This window comes from Callospermophilus lateralis, unplaced genomic scaffold (assembly GCF_048772815.1).
Source record: "Callospermophilus lateralis isolate mCalLat2 unplaced genomic scaffold, mCalLat2.hap1 Scaffold_116, whole genome shotgun sequence".
Taxonomy (NCBI): Eukaryota; Metazoa; Chordata; class Mammalia; order Rodentia; family Sciuridae; genus Callospermophilus; species Callospermophilus lateralis.
The window spans coordinates 1,280,198-1,306,571 of record NW_027511893.1 but is presented as its reverse complement, the minus strand read 5'-3'; the positions used below and the strand labels follow the sequence as shown (position 1 = coordinate 1,306,571).

The 26,374-nt window shown below is 34.4% G+C and overlaps 1 protein-coding gene across 1 annotated transcript; it reads left to right on the top strand.

The window, feature by feature from the left end:
- Positions 1 to 1,203: 1,203 nt before the first annotated feature.
- Positions 1,204 to 18,994, top strand: LOC143386498 (uncharacterized). The gene is made up of 4 exons (XM_076841556.1): positions 1,204 to 1,314; positions 8,732 to 8,858; positions 13,984 to 14,062; positions 17,269 to 18,994. The coding sequence occupies exons 1-4, from the start codon at positions 1,204 to 1,206 to the stop codon at positions 18,992 to 18,994; spliced, it is 2,043 nt and encodes a 680-aa protein (XP_076697671.1).
- The last annotated feature ends 7,380 nt before the right edge of the window (positions 18,995 to 26,374 follow it).

Sequence of the window (26,374 nt, the reverse complement as noted above, 5' to 3'; positions counted from 1 at the left end):
GTTATGAACTCCCATTTTTACCCCATATACAGATTGCAGAATCACATCAGTTGCACATCCATTGATTTACAAATTGCCATACTAGTGTCTGTTGTATTTTGCTGCCTTTCCTATCCTCTACTATCCCCCCTCCCCCTCCCCCCTCCCCTCCCCTCTTCTCTCTCTAACCCCTCTACTGTAATTCATTTCTCCCCCTTATATTTTTGTCCCCTTTTCCCTCACTTCCTCTTGAATGTAATTTTGTATACCCCTAAGGGTCTCCTTCCATTTCCATGCAATTACCCTTCTCTCTCCCTTTCCCTCCCACCTCTCATCCCTGTTTAATGTTAATCTTCTTCTCATGCTCTTCATCCCTACTCTGTTCTTAGTTACTCTCCTTATATCAAGGAAGACATTTGGCATTTGTTTTTAAGGGATTGGCTAGCTTCACTTAGCATAATCTGCTCTAATGCCTTCCATTTTCCTGCAAATTCGATGATTTTGTCAATTTTTAATGCAGAGTAATACTCCATTGTGTATAAATGCCACATTTTTTTAATCCATTCGTCTATTGAAGGACATCTAGGTTGGTTCCACAGTCTTGCTATTGTGAATTGTGCTGCTATGAACATGGATGTATCAGTGTTTTTATAATAACACAAAATTATTTTGTGTTATTATAAAAACAAAGTTACTATAAATTACAAAGTCCCAACAGGTATAATTCTAGATACAAAGAGTGTCCCTATAGTGTGCTATTTTTAGGTCTTTAGGGAATAGACCGAGTAGGGGAATAGTTGGGTCAAATGGTCGTTCCATCCCGAGCTTTCCAAGAAATCTCCATACTGCTTTCCAAATTGGCCGCACCAATTTGCAGTCCCACCAGCAATGTACAAGTGAACCCTTTTCCCCACATCCTCGCCAGCACTTGTTGTTGTTTGACTTCCTAATGGCTGCAAATCTTACTGTCCTATAGAGGACAGATTAAAACTAAAGTGTTTTATAAAATTATTATTGCTAAAGTGTATAACAAAAAGCATAATTTTGTGTAGGAAATTTGACTTTTGTCTTTCAGTATTTACAAGCATGAATAATTCCCAACTATTAAAAAATGGTCTAAAGATTCTTCAATGTCAGGCTAAAAGTTGTTGGCCGCTATCCAAGAAACCAGAAAAACTTGTTTAGAATGGGACCGCAACCTGGGGAACTCTCCCAAGGAGACCAATGAAGTTGCGTCTTTGGGAAGTTCCTCCAGGGAAAAATAAACCCCCTTCATTGGTCTATGTTACCTCAACTCTTTTCAGCTTTCATGAACGAGACCCCCTCAGGAATAAGGTCAGAAAATATTTAAAATTCTATATTTGTTATATGCGTAGGTTAATATGTTTTTCTGATTACCCTCTGCTTTATTCTGAGTCCAATTTACAAGGCTTAACTCTCATTCTAATTGGTTTTAAAAAAATAAGCTACAAGGCTTTTTTTTGTCTGTTTGCTTTGTGTGGGTGCACCAGTGTACTGTCTGTCTATATGTGTATTACCATGTCTACATATATTTGGTACAAAAAAATATTGACATATGAGCTCATAAATTAAAATTTTAAAAAATGGATCCAAATACTTTTGGTTAATATAATTTAAAAGATTCAATTTAAATTGGGAAAATAGATAAAAGTACAAATGTCTTTAAAGTTACTAATGCACAGTTTTGTTTCTAGATGTTTAAAGAGCTGTTAAAATGTTAATGTCTATAAAGTGTCTGATATTCATTGTCTCTAGGGTTTTTATTCAACAACAACAACAACAACAACAAAAGATTACTAATACTATTCAATGCACTTGTCTGATACATTGTTTTAAAAAAAAGATTTGTAAATTTTATCTAAAAGTATATAAGATTAATCATGGATTTGTTTGTTAAAGACATCTAATTGGTACAAAGTTAAAATGCTAACTGTTAAATATAATATCAAATACTCTTAACTCTTTAAATTCCATAAGGTAAAATATTTAAAGAATGTTGGTGTTTTCATAAATTGGTAAACATAAAGAAAGTTTAAAATTATTTTGTGTTATTATAAAAACAAGGTTACTATAAATTACAAAGTCCCAACAGGTATAATTCTACATACAACGAGTCAAGATTCTTCAATTGTATTTCAATTAAAGTACTGTAAGTAACAAATATTTCATATTATTAAAGGGGATTAATTTATCTAAATTCAAAAAAATATAAGGGTTATTTCAAGGTACAGAAAAAGGACCAATGGGTTAAAAGATTATTTAAAAAGTTCTAAATATAAAAATATATTTACTGAAAAATCTTTCCAGGTTAAAAGTTTTTATGTGGTAAAGTAAAATTAGAATACATCTAAGTTAACAACAAAAGGGTCTAATTAAGTAATATAAAGCTCTATAATAAAAGACAAATATTAAACAGTTTATATGTACCTAAGTTGGTTATATATATGTAACACAAATATTTAAAACTATTCAAGATTGTTCCCTATGGACAAATAATAATGTACTGATATATTTATATGTTAAATTGACAAAAACTTCAAAAAAAATTTATTTTTATTAATTAATTATGTTATGTCTGTTAAGTTTTATCCCCTAGAACAAGTAATCTTGGAAAAATTAAGGTTTGTACATCTGTGGCTAAACAGCAACTGTTATTTTAAAGTATTGTCTTACTTTACAAAGTGTAGATTTTCCTTTAAAAGCTAACCTTGGTTAATATAAAAACATCAATAAAAGTGTGGTACATTTTTCTTTTTTACAGATTAAGTGTCTTCATATCTCTCAGGTATACAAGTCTTTAAGGTAAAAGGTTTAAGGAAACATTTTATCAAGGTGGTATTCTCCAAAATAAAATTATCTGTATTGGTAATTTAAACTTATAGAGATAATAGATTTTATTGGAGATTTATTTATATCAATTGATATTGTGCAACCAAATCTTATGTTACCTTTTACCCTAAATTTAAAAAGTAATGAGAGCCTAATCTATTTAAAGGTTAAATATTATAAAACATTCTGCCACTTTTCCACATTAAAAAAAGGTTAAGTGTTCTCAGCCTTTCCTTAATTAATGTTTTAGAAGTATGTCATATTGTGCTAGCTAACATTCATAAAGAGTCACAAAACAATATGTGTAAACTTTATAAAACTAGATCTAAAAAGAGAAACAAAGATCAGCTTTAGCACTAAAACACTAAGATTTGTAAAAAGCCCTGCCTTACCTGAGATAAGGCTCTGCCTCCCACCTTACAGCATGTCAAAATAACTTCAAAGTAGGCCAGATTTTAGTTAATTTAAAGTTATATTCAAAGATTAATTTTATTACAAAATTACTGTGATCTCTAATAAAAAATATAATGTGTAACTCAGCCACGGTTCAAAATTATATACAAGCTAAATATGTTTTTACGATTGTTAATTTCACTTTGTATTCTCATTATAACTAAAAAATGTGACCACTACACTAAGAGCAACCAAGAGACCTTTACTGTGACGTGTCTGATTAACACAAAGAGAGAGAGAGAGAGAGAGAGAGAGAGAGAGAGAGAGAGAGAGAGAGAACTGCAAAAGAGAGAAAAAGAAAAAGGGAGAATGAGAGAGAAAGTGAGAGAAAAAGGAGAGAGCAAGAGAGAATGACCTGGCAAGAGAGAGTTTTTATAGTCAAAATCTAATGGACTCTCTGTATCTGCAAGCTGCCTTGTTGGTGTACAGTGATTAGATCATACAGTAGATGCTAAGGTGTCATCTTCTGCCTTCAGGCAGATCTTCAGCATTATGGAAATTAATAAATAAAATAAGGATATTGTGTTATGTTAAAAATTAACTGAAAAGTTATAAAGATTAAAGTCAAAGCCCAGCATTCTTACTTTAAATCTGATAAAACTGACTTGCTGGATGTTTAAGGCCAAACTTAAAAATTAACGGTAAAATAAAAGAGCCGAAGAAACCAACATTTGGCTCTTGCCCTCTAAGTCAGCCTGAACCCAGGACAGGGGAAAAAGCTTTGCAAATTCGGGCTACATAACCTCCCAATAAGGGAGATTAATGAGACCAAGGGAGAACAGAAAGCCAATGAGTGTACATGCTGCAAAACAGGAGGGACATTTAAAAAGGAGACGTGCCTGATGCTTCCAAGGGAAACCATATGGTCAGCAAGACCATCCTAATGCAGATGACAGTAACAGAGCTAAAATGCTGCTCACATGTTCCCCAAGAATTTCCACCAAGGAAACTCAGCTGACTCTTACCAATAGATAGGAAGAAGGTCAGTTTGTCCAGCTTGGTCTTAAACAACTAGCAAAAACAGTTAAAACCAAAGCACAGCCATTTCTGGACATTTAAAAAGAAACAACAATTATTTTAATGTAACTTAAAATGTACACTAGTGTTAGCATCTCCCAAAATAAGAAAGACTGGAGGCAACACAGAAAAATTTTTTAGGCAAAAATGCCTGATAACTACCAATAAAAAAACTGCCAGAAGTTTTTAGTCAGTTCAAGGCCTACAGATCTTCCTAACTTCCTACCAGATAGATGTAATCAATATTTATTAATATAATTATCTAGCCTTAATTAACAAAAGGATCTTTACTGAAAACAGTGTCATGTCAAAAAGGTATTTTTACAAAAATCAGATGACATTAACTAATTTAACTAAATGTTGTGTCTACATTCCTGATAATTCTGACAATGTTAAAGATTTATGTTCCCTAAAAAAGTGCCTTATTAGTCTTTGGTACGCCTTGTTATGGGGACATTTTCTCAGGTCTTCTGACTCCTGGTAAACAATTATTAATTTCTGTCATTTTCACGATATTCATGGACAGATTCCAGATGCTACCACTGCTATTTTGTATTAATCTTACTTCAGCACTCATGTCTTTTTGTTTCTCTCATAGAAGTGCCCACCCATGGTGACTTTTCATCCTGTTCTTCCTGAACCAGATTTTTACCATGGACTCCTTGACCCACTCAGTTTCTAGAAAGGGACTCCAAACTGCTTGCCCACTGCACAACGCCCCCCCTTTCAGCTAGAAGTAGCAAGAACGGTCATCGCCCTTTTCCCTTACGGCAGTTGGAGGTCCCTAATATTAGAGAAAAAATTATGGTCAATATAGATGTTCACCAATATGTCTAGCTCAGGAAGATGTACCTGGAAAACTGCTTCCAAGATCACCCTAGGTGATCTACCAAAAAGAGACACTTGCTTCTACAAACAAACTTATAAGTGGAAAAAATCCCTATTCACCAAAGATTGTGCTTCCTGGGTCCCACTTTGAACTCCTTGACTAAATCTCCAAACTGTCAATAACTCTGTACTATGTAACCTACTATTTTGATGGAGAAAAGGGAAAAGAACACCTGGACTTATTAAAAGGCCAGGCCCCACTGATTTATCAACATAGACTGGCTGCCCCCATTTTAGTTCCTCTCCTAACTGTTTTGGGAATAGCTGGATCTACTGCTTTAGGAACTGCAGGTCTTGTCACAAGCTCTAAAAATTTTAAGTCCCTCAGCCATCAAATAAATATAGGTTTAGAAAATTAGAAAGGTCAATCTCCAAACTAGAGGTTTCACTAGACTCTCTGACAGAAGTAGTCTTACAAAACAGATGAGGTCTAGATGGTCTCTTTCTGAAACAAGGAGGACATTGTAAGGCTCCAGGATAAACTTGTTTCTATGCAAACCATTCTGGGATAATAAAGGACAGTCGGGCGCTTGTGAGAAACAGGTTAAAGGAAAGAGGTGAAGCACTAGAAGCTTCTGGCAATTGGATCCAAAACCTATTCTCATGGTCCCCTTGGTTGGCTATCATCATTTCAGCCAAAGTTAGGACCCTAGTCCTTCTCCTGATTGGTATTATTGTAGGACCCTGCCTCTTACAAAAGAATGTAGATGAGGTAAAACTTATGGTCTTGTGAGCCCAGTATAGTCCTTTAGACACAGAAGGAAAAAAAATCTGAGGCCTATGATGTGCAAGATTGACATCAAACCTACTAAAACCAAGTGGGGAATGTGATAGTAGGAACAAATGTGACTCCATTTTGTTTTATGACTTCATCCTGTAAAACAACCATGCCAAGTAGAAGAGTCATGACTGAAGCAAGATGTTCTTTTCTTTTTGCTATAGAAACCTTTAAGAACACAGAACTAACTAATGGGGTATTGTTTCTATAGCTAGGGTAACGGGGCTCTGTTTCTGTAACTGGGGTGACTGGGCTAACTGTGATTGGTTAGACTTCCCTCCGCTTGACTGCAGTGTTTTGCTTCTGTAACCTGGCTTGCTTGCATTGGCTAGACCCCCTGAACATCCCTTTTGCAGTTTTCAGGCTTATAAGGAGTGCCCTTGCAATTGTGTGGGGCTGATCAGGGGAACAGCTTTATGTTCTGGTCAGCCGCCACTGGTGTGCTTCAATAAAGGCTTGATTCGATTATATGTGAGTGGTCTGGAAGTCAGTTTATGAGACCCTGGGACGAAGCTTTAAATATAGCAGAAGACATAGCAAATAAATAAGGTGAAATGAAAATGGACCAAAGGAAGTTAGAGCATTCATATCTTTCTGGACATATTGTGACATGCCAGAAATCACAACAACCTGGAGGTTGAGGATGAAAGATCAAAACTGAAGCTTAGTGTAGCAACTTAGTGAGAGACTGTCTCAAAAAAAAAATAAATAAAAGGTCTAGAATATATCTAAATTGTAGAATACCACTGTACCAAAAAAAAAAAATCAAAATTCCAAATGAAGTATCCTTTACCCTGAAGCCAATGAATACTTAGGAGTTTTAAGAAAATTGTGTGTATGTTGGTTTGGGCCACTATGAGATGGCTCAGTATTCTTAGAGTTTCATATAAAGGAAATTATCTAAAGAATACCAACCTGTTTTTTTTAACAAATATTATGTTCTGACCCCTGAATGTAAAAGTGTTCATTTAATATTATTTTATGTAAAACAATGGGAATATTCAGAATAAGTATCTGAATCAGAATGTTTAAAATAGTGAGGATCTTCTAAATCTTATTGAGAAAGGGGCTCTTCTATGGCAGAACATAAAAATTGGAGGTAATATATTCAACCACTTATTTTAAAAAATGTCCTATATTGTGTCCCATTTTCCTCTGACATTTTTTTAGATTCTATGCAAGGATTCAATTGTCAACTTCCAGATTTATATAATTTATAACAAGCTGGTATACATAAGTGTGTTCTTTTTTATCAGAATAAGTAACTTGAGTGAGTAAATGTAGAGAACCCTAATTTATAGGAAATTAATTATAAATATGAATATTGTTCTATTCTGGGGCTTGAAACTGGTACATAAGTTAGTAAAATTTGATAGTAGTGAACACCAAACTTGTGGGATCTGTACTAGATGGTATCAGAAGCGAATTATTGGACTACTAGTTGTTGAAATATTGGTTGTTGTTCAAGTTTGCACATTTGGTATCAAAAGTGGTTGCAGAGTCAGGAAACGTTGCACAAACTTGTAATCATTGTGATGTGGAAAAATTAGGTAGGAAGAAAGTAAATATGATTCAAGACTCAGTAATTTAGTGACCCTAAGCAACATTGTAAGCCCATTTGTCACAATTAAAAAACATCAAATTTTTTTGAAATGCGTTTCAGGTGTAGAATGCCGCTGGATTAAATCTCTAATTATAAAAAATGCTGTTTCAGAAGAAAGACATCACAGATCTGAATGTTAAACTAACTTCATGTATGTGTTTGTTCACTAGTGATAACTGAGACCCTGGTAAAAGGAGTATTTCCAAGCTAGCAGAGAGGCATTTAGGGTGCCAGAGCCTTTCAGAATTTTTTTCTTAATGGCTTAGTATTTTCTCACTTTCTACTTTGAAATGAGCCAAGTGAGGATTCAGTTTCACAGTGAGAGTGGTTTTATGAATCTGGGAATGTTAAACCTGATGTGTCAGTTTCCTTATGAACTGAGAGATTAACAGTCTATTCACTTAATTTGCTTTTTTATTTTTTTTGTTGTTATAACTTTGTGCCATGTGATTCAAGTTGACCCAAGTACCTAAGTGTTTTGTAATCATTTGCTAGTTAAAATTTTTATTCTTTTGTTTTAGAAGTGAGTTGTGATGTTGTAAAAGTAATTTTTAAAATACACTGTAGATTTATGTTATATTTAAATAATGAGAAGATAGACAACTTTGGAGATAAACATTCAAATAATTATGTGGACTGTTGAAAGTTTTGGTGTGTCTTTAGTGATATCTTATGTCTTCAACACACTAAGGTAACCACCATCATTTGAGTATTGTTATTACTTATAATTTTGTTATGCATATCTCAAGTATCATTGCTTTGTTTGGTTGTGCTTCTTTTGAATATTCAATAACTAATTGCAACTATTATTTATCCTTTGGAATTATGTTGGATTTTTTCCCACTTTTTGTGCTTCAGTGTTTTGCTTCACATGTGCTGCTCCCTGGGGTTCATTATAACAAAATTAGCCACAAATTTTACTTCTTATAATAAATTATTGGGGTTGGGGATATAGCTCAGTTGGTAGAATGCTTGCCTTTCATGCAAAAAGCCTTGGGTTTAGTCTCGGGCACCACAAAAAAAAGTGTCTTACTAAATGGTTGACATCACTACCATATATGAAAGCCACCTCTTTTAACTCTCATTAATATTTGTATGAAATTAAGTACTATGTCATTAATCATATGGTTTATGTAATATGTATTTCTTTATTTTTATTTCAGGAGCCATTGACATTAAAAGATGTGATCATTGAATTTTCGGAAGAGGAATGGAAATTCCTGGACCCCTCTCAGCAGACTTTGTATCGAGATGTGATGTTAGAGATCTGTAAAAACCTACTCTTTATTGGTGAGTCTAAATTTCATTCAGAATTTTTAATTGAAAACCAATATTTATTTTTTTAACTTTATAGAGTATCTTATGGTAGCTTTTATTCTGCATTAAAAAGTTTGTATCTTGTTTTTAGTACAAAGATTGGGCATTTGTTTATGTGGAAAAGAAAATATTATTATTTTTTTCTTTTTATGTTTAACCTATCTTTTCTAAGTAGTGCTCACAATGCAGAGAACGAAAATGATTTCAAAGTATTTTAGTGTCTTTGTCTAGACAAAAAATGTTTGAGAAAATAATTTTGTAGACTCTTATAGGATATTTACTCTTTCTTTTTTTCCTAATGAGGGTAACACTAAAAAGACTTCTTTAGTTACCAAGAAAATAACAAAACATGACATATTCCATCAAAAATGTATTGATGTCTCCATGTAATCTTTGGTCACCACGTGGTCTCGAACGAAATAACCTTGAGATTCGAAGACAAGTGACAGTAGACATGTCAGGTTGGGTAGAAATCAATGAAGCAAAGAATACAAATAAGAGGTCCAAAATTAAAGAGGAATTCACATTTAAAATGTTAATTGATTAGCTAAAATCTGACAGAAAATATTTTTTTCAAGCCTAGGTTTGTTTCAGTTGTAATCATTAAAGATCATTTCATGGTCTCTATTTACCATGCATATCAGTTATTTAAGCTCCCTCTTGTTCTTCAGTGATCTCCCTACATTTAAATTAACAAAATATTGTAGGAAAATCAAAAGAAGAGAGGCTGGGGATGTGGCTCAAGTTGTAGCTCGGTTTCCTGGCAGGCATGCACCCTGGGTTTGATCTTCAGCACCACATACAAACAAAGATGTTGTTTCCACCAAAAAAAAATAATTCTCTCTCTCTCTCTCTCTCTCTCTCTCTCTCTCTCTCTCTCTCTCTCTCTTTCTCTCCCACTTTCTCTTTTTAAAAAAAAGAAAATCAACAGAAGACACAGACAAGTGACAGAAAATGTGGCATAGTGACAGAGAGGCCAAACTGCCAAGCTTTATTTATATCAATAGGTTAATTTAGATCATTGGCATCACTAGTACATACTGTTTACTTTATTACTAGGCAGATTTCAAACTTAACAACATTATGCAGCTTATTTCTCAGTTATATACTAAGTTGCAAAGTGCAGTGTTAGGAGTTTTGTGTAGCTTTCAAGAAAGTCCATTGTATAAAGTTACTGTTTTATGGACAGGTTTAGACTCAGTGAACCATTGTGCTTGTCTAAAAAGAGAGTTTTTTTTTATTCCGAGGAATTGTGTGCCAGAGATTATGTTTCAGGCTGATAACACTCTAGTGCACAGCCTTTTCAAGCAGGGCACTGCCATAGCAGCTTTACATTGCACATGTATTTAATTACTTGACTATTTCCTAGGGAAAATGGCAGGGCATTCTAAGGCGGGGCAACAAAGTCTTGTCACCCCTACAAATTATTCCACAATGACTGTGAGGATATGGATAACCTGGCATTTATTTGCATTTGGGAGCTCCCTTGAAAATCTGCTCATTTCCAAATAGCTCTAGGCAAAACCAGTGTAAGATATTAATATTACAGGAGAGTTTCTTTAATATAATTTAAATATTTATTCATTCAAATTTTTCTCATCAGAACTTTATATGAATGCTTATACTGAATATTCTGTGAAGTTTTTCTGCCATGTAATGAATAGCAGTATTTCACAATACCTGCTCCTAGTGGTTATGTAAGTATAGCTGATCAATGTGGTTTAAAGAAGAATTTTCAGGGCTGGGGCTGTAGTTTAGTGGCACAGGGCTTGCCTCACACATGTGAGCCATTGTTTTTTATCTTTAGCGCTGCAAAAAATAAATGGATGAAATAAATGCATTCTATTCATCTATAGATACAAAAATTAAAAGAAAGATTTATATTGTAATACATTTATTCATAATATTGTAGGTAAAATTTCTCTAATTCTTGTGTCTTTTTTGACTCTCACTCTTTAGAGAGCTTTAGTGTTGTTCATTATCTTTTCTAACATTAGTGATACTGCTTTTGTTTTTATATCCATATTTAATAATTGAATAGAAATTATCATGACTTGTCACTTTAGGACAGCATTGGGTAAAATTAAACTGCAGGTGACCCATATGCCATTTTTCAATCAAGTTTTCTATGCTTTTACTCACAGGTATAAATATTATCCCTGTTTTATATATGATCGTATATAGTGCCCTGATTATTTACTCTACTTTTGTGCTTAATCATGTAATGTATCTAAATTTTGTAGATATATATATATATATACAAACACACACACAGACACACACACGCACACATACATACAGCAGATTGAACACAGAGGTTCTTGTAATATTGAGCTACGTCATCACCCCCTTTTGACTTTTAGTTTGAAATAGACTCTTGCTAAGTGGCAAAAGTTGGAATAGTATTTCCATGTTTCAGCCTTCCAAGTAGCTAGAATTAATGGCATATTCATCATCTCTACAAATATAAATCTGTTCTATTGTCTAGGAGTAAGACTTTAGCTTTTTAAAGGTACCATAAAGATGTTTACAATTCTTTTATCTTTTATATATTTGTCAAATATGTAATTGTGGTCAAAACTGTATATCTTTGCTGAACTTATTATCTTACATATTTAAAATATAGTGTTCAGTTCTGTTCATTCAAAATTTTTTGTAACTTTTTTTATTTCTAGAGAATTTGTATCACATTTTTTCTTCAAACAAGTTCTCCTTTTCCTTAGTTTTTCATCCCTAATACCATTCCTTTTGGTTTTCATATTTGGCTATAGTAGATATCTCTCAGAAGTAGAATTAACTGGTATTTCTTTTTTTGGGGGGGTGTGAATTACTCTTTTACTTAACATATTCTCCTAAATGTTGATCATTGTAGATATTATATAATTTATTATCTTTGAAAAGATTTCTAACTTTTTCATTTAAAATTGCCTTCATGTAGCCATTTGAAATGATATTTGATTGGCTTGCCATATTGATCTCTTTTGAATGTTGTTTAATGAGAATATGTCTGTAAATATATTTTGACTTGACCATCAAGTTGAGGGCTAATTGATATACTTTCAATTTTATTACTCATGGCTTTCTCATTTAACCTCATTCCATTGAATGTTGTAGCTTTTATTATTTTATATAAGGAAGCATTATTAATTTTTTATGTGTAGTTATGGATGCACAAAGAATATTCTAAAGAATTGTTCAAATAACTTATTTTGTTTACACAAAAATAATATTGATTGTTTGGTTTTACATATACTTCTTATATGTAAAACCAAACAATCATGCTACTGGCACTTATTTTTTAGAACAGGTGCTTAACCACTGAGCCACATCAATAGCTCTTTTTGGGGAAGGGTACTGGGGATTGACCTCAGGGGCACTTGTCCACTGAGCTACATCTCAAGTACCATTTTTTATTTTACATAGAATCATGGTCTTCTTGATTTGCTTATCCCCTTTCTGTTGATGAGGCTGGCTTTGAACTCACAATCCTGCTGTTTCAGACTCCCAAGCTGCTTGAATTACAGGTGTATATTACTGTGCCTAGCTGGTAGCTATTTTTATATTTTATTTTGTGATAGTGACTAGGTAAGTTACTTAGGGCCTTGCTTAATTGCTGAATTTGGCTTTAAACTTATATTCATCAATTTAGAATATCACTTTCACTTTTTCCTTCCAACTTATTATTTTATGTTACAATGCAATTTCAATATTTTAATATCTTTAAATTTTTGTATTTTTAACCTGATCTCTTTGGAAAAATATTCCATACACTATAAAGAAGATTGCCTCTGTAAACCTAATTAGTTTTTAAAGTTTTCTGAAGTTTTTTCATTCTCTGGGTCCTAATGCAATCATATTTTTTTATTTGCATCAACTGGGGATTGATGTATCCTACTATTACTGTGTTGTTTCTTATGCTGTTGAATTTTTTTTCTGTGATTTCTTTCTAGAATTGTTTTTCTGTGATTTCTTTCTATAAAAATATTATTTGAGTCATAAATGTTTCTACTATGATTGTATTCCAGTGATTAGTCATATTTATCTTTGTATGATATTCTACTTTGTATCTCATATATATAATTACTATCACCTTTGCAATTTTGAGTATAATATTATATCATTTTGTTTTTAGTCTTTTTGTTACCTTATATCTTAAGAGAACTTTACGTAGATTTGCATCTGACATAGTTAATATATTTTTATTTTATTTTAATATATTCTTTTAATCACATTGTTTTCTGATTACTTGTTTTCAAATTAGGTTATTTCTACATAAATTACTGATGAGAAAGAACTTATTTCTCTAGATTTCAAATTTTGTTGATATTTATAAATTTATCTACTATAAAAAACTGCCTTAATATGTATTTCATAAATTTTATGATGATTTTTTTATTTTGCAGGGGTGGAATATACTCTTTATTGTGTGAGCTATTATTTTCATTGGTATTTTTCTATTCAAAATTGGTTCAACTAGATCATTATAGTCATTTTGTAAAATATTTGGAATTTCAAAGTAAAGAAAAAAAGGTGATGTGCAATGATATATAAATATAATTCCATATAACTGGAAAGCTGAGACAGTGGAATGCCAGTTTAAAATAAATTTCAGCATCTTTTTGATAAACTATCATTAAAAAAGTATATAGATATAGATATAGAAATAGATATGTAGAAATACATAAATGCCTGTGGATCTAGTTTGGTGATTGAATACCCCTGTATTCTCTTATGAAATAATCCCCCCAACGACAAAAATATAAATAAACAAATAAGAGATATACATTTCCTGAATATTTGAATCACAGGTGGATTCTGAATATGTTGAAGTTAAGGGCTATGATTTGAAATTGTTGTAGTAATGTTAGTCAGTTTGCATTTTGTCCTCATCTGTGGTGGTATAATTTCTTATGGTATTTTTGAAAATTCTCAAAGCTTTTGTCATCATGTTGTAATAAAATCTATATACTTTTTGAGTAATAATGGCCTTGAATCATACTTTTCTCTTGCTATTCCCCCCCCCACTTTGGTAAAGTTTTATATAATTGCAGAGTTATTCACCATAGTAAGTGAAATAACTTCCTATTATTTTTTTTAGGTGTGACTTCTAATCAAAACCAAGAATTTTCAGGAGAGCAAGAAATAAAATATTCTTTGCAAAACTTGAAAAAGCAAAGGTATGGAAAGCAGGACAGTTAATACTTGGTTTTAAACAAGAAATTTAAATTGAAAGAGAGGGAAGTTCAGAAAATTTGTCTGAATGAGTGGGAAAAAACATGAAAATTATTTATTCATAAAATTACAAGTTCATCAGTTTATATTATTACAAACATCTAAAAAGACTGACTGCTCAACTAGTGCCATTCTGTTTTTATTTGGTTAAACTTTAAATTACATTTTTGTAATTCTAAAATTTTTACTACTCAGTATTTTGTGTAAAACCACTTGCAATATACAAAATTTTAAATTGCAAAAATATGTATGAAATTATATTTACACAATGTTTACAGGGTATTATGAAGCTGTATCTTAAAAATATCTTTAGAAAAATAAAAAGTAAACCTGTTTGTCTCAGCTTTTAAATAGGATTAGAATAGAAATAGGCATTATAATGAAAATCTCAAAAAGTTATAAAATGCTTATTATCATTTACATTTTTAAAAGTTTGGATGATCTCTACATAAGTGCAGGTTAGAGAAAAGTGTACAGATCATTAATTTAAAGTTGCAGCATTCTAATCTGTCTTTTTTATAAAGTAATAAGAAGGAGATTTTCTACACAGTATAGACAAATTGTCTTTTAATTTAAACACATGTGTAGTATTTCTACTTAAAGAAAAGAAAAACATGCAGATTAAGAAATGCTGCAACAAGCCTTACTAAGACATTTGTGCTAAAAGAACAATTCAGTAATTAAATGTGTTTACAGTGAAAGTTTGGTAGGTATTGCTTTTTAAATGCAATAATAATTAAGCAAAAAAGGAGAAGAGAAGCAGTTGAATCTTTCTAAAAACCATCAAATAAGCAAAGAGCTCATCTGTCATGTATGACAATCGAAACACAGAAAAGTCTCAGAAACTTTTAGCACTGTCTCCCAGAAAACCCACAGCCCAAATGGCTTGCAGGAATGCATAAAACCCCAAAAGCAGACATGAGGGTCTTGTGAGAATTGTGAAAGTCTTCTGACACTTTTCTGGGATTGTGCTAAGAGGTATAAAACATGCCTGGAATAGAAGTAGTAGGGATGGTGTGGGCCAAATTAAGAACAATGAAGGGCTTAAGCTAATAATTGTATAACCCTTTGAGAAAAGTAAAGCAGCCACAGTGGTGATTTAAGACAACCTTTGAATGAGGAATGGCTTACAATTAAACTTCTCCTCTGTAAGAAAAAGAAGATCTATAATGTCTTTGTCATTTCATGATTCTGTCTACCATTGCAGAAGCCCACTTCTGTACAACCTTCTCCCTGAAACTTGATAGTTTGAGTCAAAGGTGCTTGTAAATATTTATTTATAATTTTAATTCAACTTGAAGCAGTCTTTGTGTAGTTCCCAATGTATTTATGGCTCATAAGTTAGCATAATTAGGGCTGGGTATGTGGCTCAAGTGGTAGCATGCTTGCCTGGCATGTGTGTAGCCTGGGTTCGATCCTCAGCACCACATACAAACAAAGATGTTGTGTCTGCCGAAAAACTAAAAAAAATAAATATTAAAACACTCTCTCTTTCTCTTTCTCTCTCTCTCTCTCTCTCTCTCTCTCTCTCTCTCTCTCTCAAAAAACAGTTAGCATAATTACTCCATGTCATGGGACATCAAGCATCCCACCTGAGTAATTTGTTTTTTGGATGGTGATGAGCCATCTGAAAAAAAAATAAGTATCTGAAATAATTAGTAAAGGAATATAAGACCTGGCAAGAACTTATGTTAAAAGAGGTAAAACATCTTATAGATTCTCTAGACCACATAAGTTCTGAAAAAAAATTGCTAGATAATTTTTCCAGTTCTTTATTTAAGGGAGTGTGCATCAAAATAGGAATAAGATTTCAACAGGAAGAATCTTTCTTGAGACAGGTTGATTGGCATTCTGACATGTCTCACCCATCTCTGTGATGCTAAGTGGCTATATGGTTCCAATGGTTGATACCATCTCCAGTGCCATGCTGAATTTAGACAAAACTAGGTAGTATATAACATGTACTGGATAGTCTCAACCCAGCTGGATTTCATCTGTGAGTTCAGAGATACCAGACTTTTTTCCCTAAAGACTTCCATGCTTTTTTAAAAATTTAATGCACAGTTTATAGATATCTTTCAGGAGCTCTATCTGACATGCACTGCTTCATCTTTCATATCAACAGGTATTTTGACCAGACTCCTAGTGAATATCCCAAAAGATCTATGCATTTTTGTGATTTGGGGTGGAAAGGGAAAAAATTTCCAAGTGTGAGAAACAGAGACTTCCTGGATCCTATACATGTCCCTAGTGAACTAAATCCTGTTGCTATTAGATTTCTCTGAGGCCCTAAGACTACTTATCTGTGCATCTAAAGGAAAATGTTTTTGACAAATCAAAAGTATTTTCTAACTTATTTCAGTGAGCTAGTTACATAGAAAGAATTTTTAAAACACCCTCAGTGATAGATAATTTGCTGGAAAGTTGAGCAGCCCAGCTCAGATGAAGTTTGTTCTTTGGCTTAATGAAGAATACTCTGACACATCAGGACAATGATTATGTCCCAGTGCCTGCAGGATTCCCCACAAATTAAAACTAGACAATAGTGTGTTGGAGGCAAGGTGGATCTGTAGGGATGTGGGACATTGGCTAAGCTGGAGAGAGACAACAACACATATGGCAGTCACATTTGAGGACCTGTGGGTGCTTGTGAATATATTTGAACAGCATTTGTAATTATACCATTCCTCTAAAAAATAAAAAAATTTGCAATGTAGTCTATTTCATGCTATAGTTAGTCACTGGAATAATTTAAAATTCACCATTGAGTAAATATCCACAAAGATTTCTTTAGACAGTTTAGATTAAAAAGAAGGAGAAGGAGAAGGAGAAGAAGAAATTTCTGAGTTTTAGTAGTCTCCCTGATAATTACTTTACAAATATGATGAAATGAACAGTTTCTCCTTGTGGTAATGCATGGAATAATAATGAATGTGGGAGTAATTGTACTTTCCTAATATTGCTTTATTTAAAAGTAGAAAGAATTTTAAAAACATCCTCAGTGATACTCAAAGAGAACAATATTTATGATAAATCTTTTAGGACCTGTAGACTGTCTCTACCCTAGGTAATTCACAGCATAATAGATTTGGTGTAAAACAATGTAAATTCTGTGAAAGTCATTGAAATTGTCTTCTTTTTTAAATCCTAGAAATCACCCATGTGATCGTTTAAAAGAGCTTTACAATGACAAAAGTAAAAAAGTTTTTAATCCATACCCAAAATTTATTTATCCAAGCTTTTATAATCAGGAGACAAATTACAGCTATAAGGCATGTGAAATCATTTTTAATAAAACTACAAGAATTCCTGAACTCCAGAGAATTAATATTGGTGGGAAGCTCTACAAGTTAAAAAAATATGTAAAAGCATTTAAAAGTAACTCAATTCTTTATCGGAGCAGTGATAAATCCTCCATAAGTAAAGAATGTGAAAAATATTTTACTCAAATTCTATGTGTTACTAAAAACAATAGTCTTTACAATGGAGATAAACCTTACAAATTGAAGAAATGTGAAAATGTCTTTAAGTGTTGCTCAAACCTTTTTAAACACTACAGTAATCATACTGGAGAGAAAATCTGGAAACGTAAAGAAAGTGTCAAAGCTTTTAATAAAAAATTACACCTTCCTGAACAGCAGAAAATTTATACTGGCCAAAAGCCATACAAATGTAAAGAATGTAAAAAAACTTTTGATCGAAAATCATGCCTTATTCAACATCAGAAGATTCATACTGGACAAAAGCCATACAAATGTGAAGAATGTAAAAAAGCTTTTAATCAAAAATCATGGCTTATTCGACATCAGAAGATTCATACTGGAGAAAAGCCATACAAATGTAAAGATTGTAAAAAAGCTTTTAATCAAAAATCATGCCTTATTCGACACCAGAAAATTCATACTGGAGAAAAGCCATACAAATGTAAAGAATGTGAAAAGGCTTTTATTCGAAATTCACACCTGACTGAACACCAGAGACTTCATACTGGAGAAAAGCCTTACAAATGTAAAGAATGTGGCAATGCTTTTCATCGAAAATCACACCTTACTGAACACCAAAGACTTCATATTGGAGAAAAGCCATACAAATGTAAAGAATGTGGCAAAGCTTTTAATCAAAAATCTCGCCTTACTCAACACCAGAGAATTCATACTGGAGAAAAGCCATACAAATGTAAAGAATGTGGCAAAGCTTTTAATACAAAATCCTGTCTTACTCAACACCAGACAATCCATACAGGAGAAAAGCCATACAAATGTAAAGAATGCGGGAAAGCTTTTAATAAAAAATCATGCCTTACTCGACACCAGAGAATTCATATAGGAGAAAAGCCATACAAATGTAAAGAATGTGGCAAAGCTTTTAATCAAAAATCTTGCCTTACTCAACACCAGAGAATTCATACTGGAGAAAAGCCATACAAATGTAAAGAATGTGGCAAAGCTTTTAATCGAAAATCACACCTTACTCGACACCAGAGACTTCATACTGGAGAAATGCCATACAAATGTAAAGAATGTTGCAAAGCTTTTAATCAAAAATCTTGCCTTACTCAACACCAGAGAATTCATACTGAAGAAAAGCCATACAAGTGTAAAGAATGTGGCAAAGCTTTTAATAAAAAATCATGCCTTACTCAACACCAGAGAATTCATACAGGAGAAAAGCCATACAAATGTAAAGAATGTGGCAAAGCTTTTAATCAAAAATCGCACCTTACTCAACACCAGAGACTTCATACTGGAGAAATGCCATACAAATGTAAAGAATGTTGCAAAGCTTTGAATCAAAAATCATGTCTTACTCAACACCAGAGAATTGATACTGGGGAGAAACCATACAAATATCTGCAATGTAGCAAATCTTCTAATTGAAGGTCACTCCTTAGTCAACACCAGAGGCTTCATATCAGAGAAAAGCCATAGAAATTTGGAGAATGTGGGAAAGCTTTTAATCGAATATCATAACTTATTTGACACCAGAGAATTAATACTAGGAAAAAGTCATACAAGTTTAAAGGATATGGCAAAGCTCTTTATCAAAGATCACACATTTCTGAACACCAGAGAATTCATACTGGAGAGAAACCATACAAATGCAAAGAATATGGCAAAGCTATTCTATTAGGAAAAGTATTGTTGTTCACCAAATATTCATACTGGATAAGAGCCATGTAAATGTTAAGAATGTGGCAAATTTTCAGTATGCTTCAAAAGTTAACAAGAAACAGATCATTCATACTTGCAACAATTCTCACAAATACATAGACTGTAAAAGTCATTTCCTGTAAGATGAAACCTCATTGGTCACCAGAAAGTTCATACTGGAAAGAAAAATTACCATTGCCCAGAGATAGCTCCGCAGCACTGACTCCATAAAATTCCAACCCTTGCCCTTCTGGCCATTACTCATTAGCCCATGGAAGTGGGCAGGAAGCATGATTTGATGACCTGGTTTCTTTCCTTCTGTGGACCTCTCTAGGTTCAACTGTCATTTCCTCAGTTTCTCTGTATTGATTGAATTCAAATCATCTTTTTTTTTCCAAAAGCTATATTTGGACTTAGAGGCCTACTTGTACCAAACCAACTCATTAATAAAATTATCTTATGCCTGAATTCTATGATCACATCAATATTTTTTCCATAATCTCAGCTGGACAAATGGTCCTATGTCAATGTCTTATTTATTTATTTTATTTTATTTTCAGGGTATACCAAGGATTAAATTCAGGTGCACTCATTGACTAAGTAACATCCAAGCCCTATTTTGTATTTAATTAGAGACACAATTTCACTGAGTTGCTTAGGGTATCACTTTTACTACTAAGACTGGATTTGATCTTGTGGTTCTCCTGCCTCAGCCTCCTGCACTACTTGGATGCAAGGCATGCATCCCTGAACCCAGAAATCATTGTCTTTTGCTTTGTAGTTAATTAAAAAATTTTACTCAGGGTTTTATGTTCATAAAAAGCATTCAAAAGATGGTTTGATAACACTTCAGGCATCAGATTCTGGCTTTTAAAATGTCCTGTATGATACATCTTAGTTTTCTACATCAAATGCAGAGTTCAAAAGTTTGAAACCAGATGGTGGAGAAACAAAGATATTAAACAGCAAAATGCAACACATGGCGTGGTTAAATCCACACATGTAGTGGCTATAAATGCTCACACTAAATAGACATCAAGAGGCCTGTCCATGACCTCTGAGAGTCCTGAGCCTCCATTCAGACTTTGAGCCCCTGAGCCTTCAAAGGGTCTGCACAAATGAGAGTGAAGCATACTACCTTTTCCCACCCTTAAACATACTATTGCATTTACTAGACACACCAGAGGAAGAACTGAGTATCTTTGTACCAAAGTGTGGCTCTACTTGCATATATATGACATCTGTTTTAGAGAACACTGATGTTCTTTAAAACAGATGTCATATATACCTAATGAAACATAGTTGCCCTTTTTTTCTCTTAATAGAAAACCACAGACCTGCACATTTTTAAAACAATTTTGCTACAGTTGAAAAAAAATAAGAATGGTTAAATAATTGTGTCAATATAAAGCATTTGAACTGATGAGTCCATCCTTCCAGTAGCACTTACGAGGATACAGTTGTGTCACCCAGGAAAAGGCAGGTCTGTCCCAAGCCATGCTGTGAAATCTCAGAAAGTTACATATTTCCCTGGACCCATCCTCGGTTCTTCAAGTTGCTTCAACCAAGTAATGATGTTTTTAACATCATTTAATCGTTTAATAAAGTATAAGCAAATCTCTTCTACTGCAGTACTTCAGGTTATTTCAGTATTCTGGAAGACTCAAACTTCAGCTGGGCACACTGGTACACACTTTTCATCCAAGCAGCAGGGGAGTTCAAGGAAGGAGAATCACAGTTCCAAAACCAGCCTCAGCAATTTCACATGAATCTAAGCAACTTAGGAAGATCCTAACAATAAATAAAAAGATTTGGGAATGTGGCTTAGTGGTAGAGAGCACTTTGGTTTGATCCCTAGTACAAAAAAAAAAAAAAAAAGACAAAGAGGCTCAGGTTTTGTGGTCATCAGAGTCAGTTTATTCAGTACATAAGTCTGAACAATTGAATTATTTAATTTTTTAAAAAAAATTATATTAGCTATAGTTACTTAGTGATCACCATAGTACTATAAAGCACAGATACCTCCACTAACTTTTACTGTCACAGAAATACCTCCATAAGAATCCCACAATATTAAGATGATGCCTCTGTTGATGCAGGGATTCATTTGGTAGCCTCTGTTCAATTACTCTCTCACAACAGGTGTGCACGTAACCCCTGAAAGTTTCAGTAATTCAGACTCAAAAATCATGCCTTACTCAACGCCAGAGAATTCATACTGGAGAAAACCCATACAAATGTAAAGAAGGTGGCAAAGCTTTTAAGAAAAGTTTATGCCTTATTCAACATCAGAGAACTCATACTGGCAGTGGATACACCCAGTGGACACTGGGCATTCTAGAGGCATTTTTATTTTCAAGTAGGGAATAGGATTACTAATCATCATCATGATGGTCAAGCCTCTTACCAAAAACAAGCCTTTGGTCTCTAGGTTTTACCATGTTGAGGCTCAGGGTAGATCATACATGCTAAAAAAAACCTGCTATTTTTCTAATTTATTTTTTCTCCCAGTGCTTTAAGCACAATGATTGTCTCCCAGTAATGAGGAAGGTAGGAAAGAAACAAGAGAAGGAGCAGAAGGAGACACACAGCATATTATCAGAAGAAACCTAAAGCCTGCAGACAGGAGAATTATTAATTTGGGCCTGATTGTGTTGCTACAAACTCTCTGTCAAAGAGTTCTACCATCCTTCCCAAACCTTACCAGTCTCATGTCAGTTGTCAGTATCAAGCCAGATGCCCCTACTTGAATAACAGACAAGATCCTTTTTTAGCAGAAACCCCATTGAGTAAGCAGTCATTCCACCTCTTCTTTTCCAATAATGAATAGTGAGTCATTGAGAACTTCACCTGCATTCTTGTGCACACAAACACACACATACACACACACACACACACACACACACACACACATACACACAAATTATTTTTCAGGCCTTCAGATTCTGCAACACAATGCTGGATCTGGTTATTTGGGACATTATCTTGACATCTACAAGAAAAACCTTTGACTTCTGCTCCTGCACATTCCAGAATTTTCTGTGCGGTGTTTCACTTTCCCCTTCCAAGATACTATCCGAGAGAAAAAAATCTAAAGTGAGATTCAAAGCTTTGCCACTGCCATCTTCTCTGTATCTGAGTAGTCTGCCTTTGTCCCATACATCCTGAGTTTTCCCCAGGCAGGTATCACCTGGTGACAAATTGAGGATCAAAGACAGAGGAGAGACTGTTGACAGGCATCAGAATTCTCTGCTCTGCTGGCCAAGATTTAAGGCTCACTGTAAGACACTCTATTAAAACAAAGAGTTCTGCTGCTCCACAGTCACACACAAGGCTGAATAGAGTCCATTTTAAAATTTTACCATGAGCCAGGATCTCACTAAATTATTCAGGCTGACCCTGAACTTACAATCCACCAGCATCGGTCCCCTGTGTCACTTGATTTACAGGCATGGACCTCACCCAGGCATGGACTACTTCACCCAGTCATTACCTTCTGGAGAGAGCTAATTTTTAGAGATAGTCAGCCATCTTCCCATGTTGTTCATTTGAAAATTAACTAATCTAATATTCATACTACCAATATTCTTCCTATTATGCTCCCAGCATCCAAAGTCAGTTTTTGTCTGACCAAATCATGGCATGTCCAGTTACCAGAATAATAGAGATGGCTCATGCCCCCTAAGTTCATTGAAATTATAATAACATAATAACCCTAAATCCACTTATGCTGTATCATCTTTTCTTCTTGCATGAATAGAAGAAAGTCTCTTTTACATGGTCTCTATCACCTCCCACACCCTCATCTCCTGACCAACCCTGGAGCTTCCCAAATGGCTCTTCACTACTGTTTATAGAAAACTCTAGCTCTCTGTGACAGTGCATGTGTTCATTTGCATCTCCTATATATGATTAAAACAAATCCTAAGCACTATTATGACAATGGGAAATCTATAAATCTCCTCAAAAGGGCCAGAGCAACTCCATCTGTAACCTGTGCCACTTGGACTTGGTCATGGGGAGGCACCGAAGCCCCTCCTTTCTGTTATGCCTCCCCCATCGTAGTGCTGGGGAACACAAAAGTCTTCCAGAGGTGGGAGGAAAGGAAGGGCTCTACACCTGGAATGTGGGAATTGTGCAGGCACTGTTCCTGTTTCATGCAGTCTCTTCCACCATTGTTGTAAACGTGGGTTGCAGAAGTGGTACATTAGCAGATAAAGTCCACAATAGTCCAGAGTAGAGCTAGGCTTGGATTCAAATTCGAGATATCTTCCAATCTTCTCAGTTACCTTCCTTATAAACACTTTAAAGCATCAAAAAAAAAAAAAGGCAGGCCATGTATTCTGGGCTTTTCAGGAGAAGAAAATATTGACTCTACTTTTCACTTCGAGATTGGTATTATTAAGGCCTATGACCATACCCCTGCCACTACCAGAACTTCAGGCTGTGGGCAAATAGTTAGCGTGTCCTGTATGAGGAGGAGGACCTGCACCATTTTCAATAAATTTCTTGCTACAGTACTATAGTAGTACTCTAGTCAAAGACCCTGACTTCATATCACTTTCTGGAATCTGCAGTGAAACCTGCCTGAGCATAGGGTCACTTCAGGGACTCTGATGGGAGCAACCAAGAGAAGCGCCCAGCCACCTCCAGAGCGCCTCCACTGCCAAAAAAAAAAAAAAAAAGAACAAAAATCACACCATCTAGCGGTCTTATCGGGGAACTGTGGGGATCTGCACATCATGATCCAGAATCTTTATTAAGAAAACCATGGTCCATCCAATCAAAGTTACAGTGAAGTAACATGGCCTTTATAGATTTTTAATTTTTTAAAATATTTTTTTTAGTTTGAGGTGGATGTAATTTTTATAAAATTTTATTTTTATGTGGTGCTGAGGATCAAACCCATGCCTCATGCATGCTATGAGAACACTCTTCCACTGAGTCACAAATCCAGCCCCCTTTAGAGTTTTTAAACAAGAGATTAGGTTATTTCTCTAATCTCTGCAAAAGAAGTAAAGGTTAAAATGTTTACAGGGATTGACTCTTAGTTGTGTGTGCTGTGTTTGAAGGTCTTAATGAGGTCACTGCAACATGATTCCCTAAACATTTCAGCAGGAGAGATCCATGCACCCAGCCCCTTGGATCTCAGGGTCTGTCCACCAGGGCTGAAATTAGACAATTTTGGATGCAGGTCATTAAGGTGTAAGTGAATAAGGTCATAATAACTTTTTTTTGTAGAATGGTGAAAAAAATGCTCTTGGAAGAGAGACCAAATCAGGACACAGATTATTAGCCCCAACCATGGAACTGAATGGATCATACAAATTAAGATTTGTGAGCCACCCTGAGTCTCATATAAGAAAGCTGAGCTGCAACCTGAGAATCCACATTTCTATCCAGTTCTCTGGTAAAACTTATGTGTGTCTGGTGGCACAGTCTTTGGGACATTGGATCAACAACAGCATGGTTTAGGCTAAACTACTTCTTGCTAAATGATAGGGGACAGATGTGAGTGGTGAGAGCATGAGGTTCAGGGAATAATTCTATAAAGTGGGGGTCACTGTGCTGACCCCCACATGCTTTTCTCTTCATGAAGAAATTAACCTGTAACCCTGCCTGCCTTAAGTGGACAGGATATATCACATTTCTCAGTAAACTGTCTGTTATCTACAGGAGAAAACCAGATATAAAATAAATGTCCATAAGAGGAAGCCATGTTACACTTGAGAAAGGAACATTTGTGACTCTTTCCACATACCAGATTCTGAAACATAGAAATAAAAATATTTTTCATAGCTCTAAAATCTGCAAGAATTTATGGTTAAGAATCCAATTAGAATCAGTTGCATTGGCCAAGGTGACATAAAGTTATCATAGCAGTGGGGACTTGACACTTGGATGTCATCCAGCTGTCAGTTCAAAGTCAAGTAGTAGGCCTGTGTGGGACTCTTTGGAAACTTCTCTGGGATACCCAACAAAAGTAAATTGCATTAAAGAAACACTGTCTCTCTCCCCTCTCAGAGGACCCATTATCTACTATGAGAGTGTCCCCTTTCCTTGTTTATCTATTCAACAAACTCACGCCTGTTTTTCTGAGTGAAATGTCTTAAATCATTCTGACTTAGTTAAAAGAATTAGAGTTTAAAATGGGGCCTTCTTACTCTCTCAGTTTATTTGAAGTCACCAACCTTGTATCATTAAACATTTACAAAGTTCTCATGATATACATTAAGCTTGCTCCAACTACATTTTCAAGTTTTACAAAATTGTAGTCTCCAGCTCTTTCAGGCAAAGCCAAAAGATAGAGCTAAGATCAGCTATGATAAAGCTAAATGGTGTGACTGTCTTTTTCCTCACACTCTTGTGGTTAGGACCACCAGGAGATAAGGTCGAGCCTAGTTCCTGTGCAGCAAAAACCTTTGGTTCCCACTTCTGAATCCAAAATACCAATGAGGTTAGGATGGTCATCATCCACAGTATGTGAGTCCAGGTATGAAATGTTTTCACAAGATACATGCACATTTTAATCACTTTCAAATAAAGATTTGCATGTGAGGTGTTTTATGCTAGAAACTCACCCAAACAAAGGTAATCATGTGCACTTAACAACCAGAAGAATTTCATCAGAGGATCACTTCCATCCTGTATCTCCAGCATAAGGGGCTCTGGTAAATGCTTGGTTTAATAAACCACTCTTAGTTTAGAAATAAGAAATAATCTGATACCCACCCACAAATTCTGTTCAGCCTATTCAAACCACTAGTACATGTAGCCAATCAGAAGTTATCCCTGCTCAAGGGAACCTCAAGAAAGTGGAATCTATAATCTGGCTGTTCCTGTTCTACTCAATCAAGGAATGTATCTTAGTTGATATGGTTTTTAATATTCATTGCAGAACTAGTAATAAAAAATAATTTGCTTGAAGCTAGAAAAAAATTATTGGTTATAAGTTTATGTCACTTATTATATATCAGTAAAATAAACAACAAAACAAAAAACCCCAACAATTTCATAGTTAGTTCATTCACTGAGAAACATCCAGCCCTATTTTGTATTTTATTTAGAGACAGAGTTGCTTAATACAATGTTATTGCTGAGGCTGGG

Excerpts from the sequence above, each read along its gene's own strand:
- LOC143386498 (XM_076841556.1), top strand. The coding sequence starts at position 1,204 with ATGAAGTTGCGTCTTTGGGAAGTTCCTCCAGGGAAAAATAAACCCCCT. Across the intron at positions 1,315-8,731 it reads GAGACCCCCTCAGGAATAAG|GAGCCATTGACATTAAAAGA; the intron begins GTCAGAAAATAT and ends TTTTTATTTCAG. Across the intron at positions 8,859-13,983 it reads TAAAAACCTACTCTTTATTG|GTGTGACTTCTAATCAAAAC; the intron begins GTGAGTCTAAAT and ends TATTTTTTTTAG.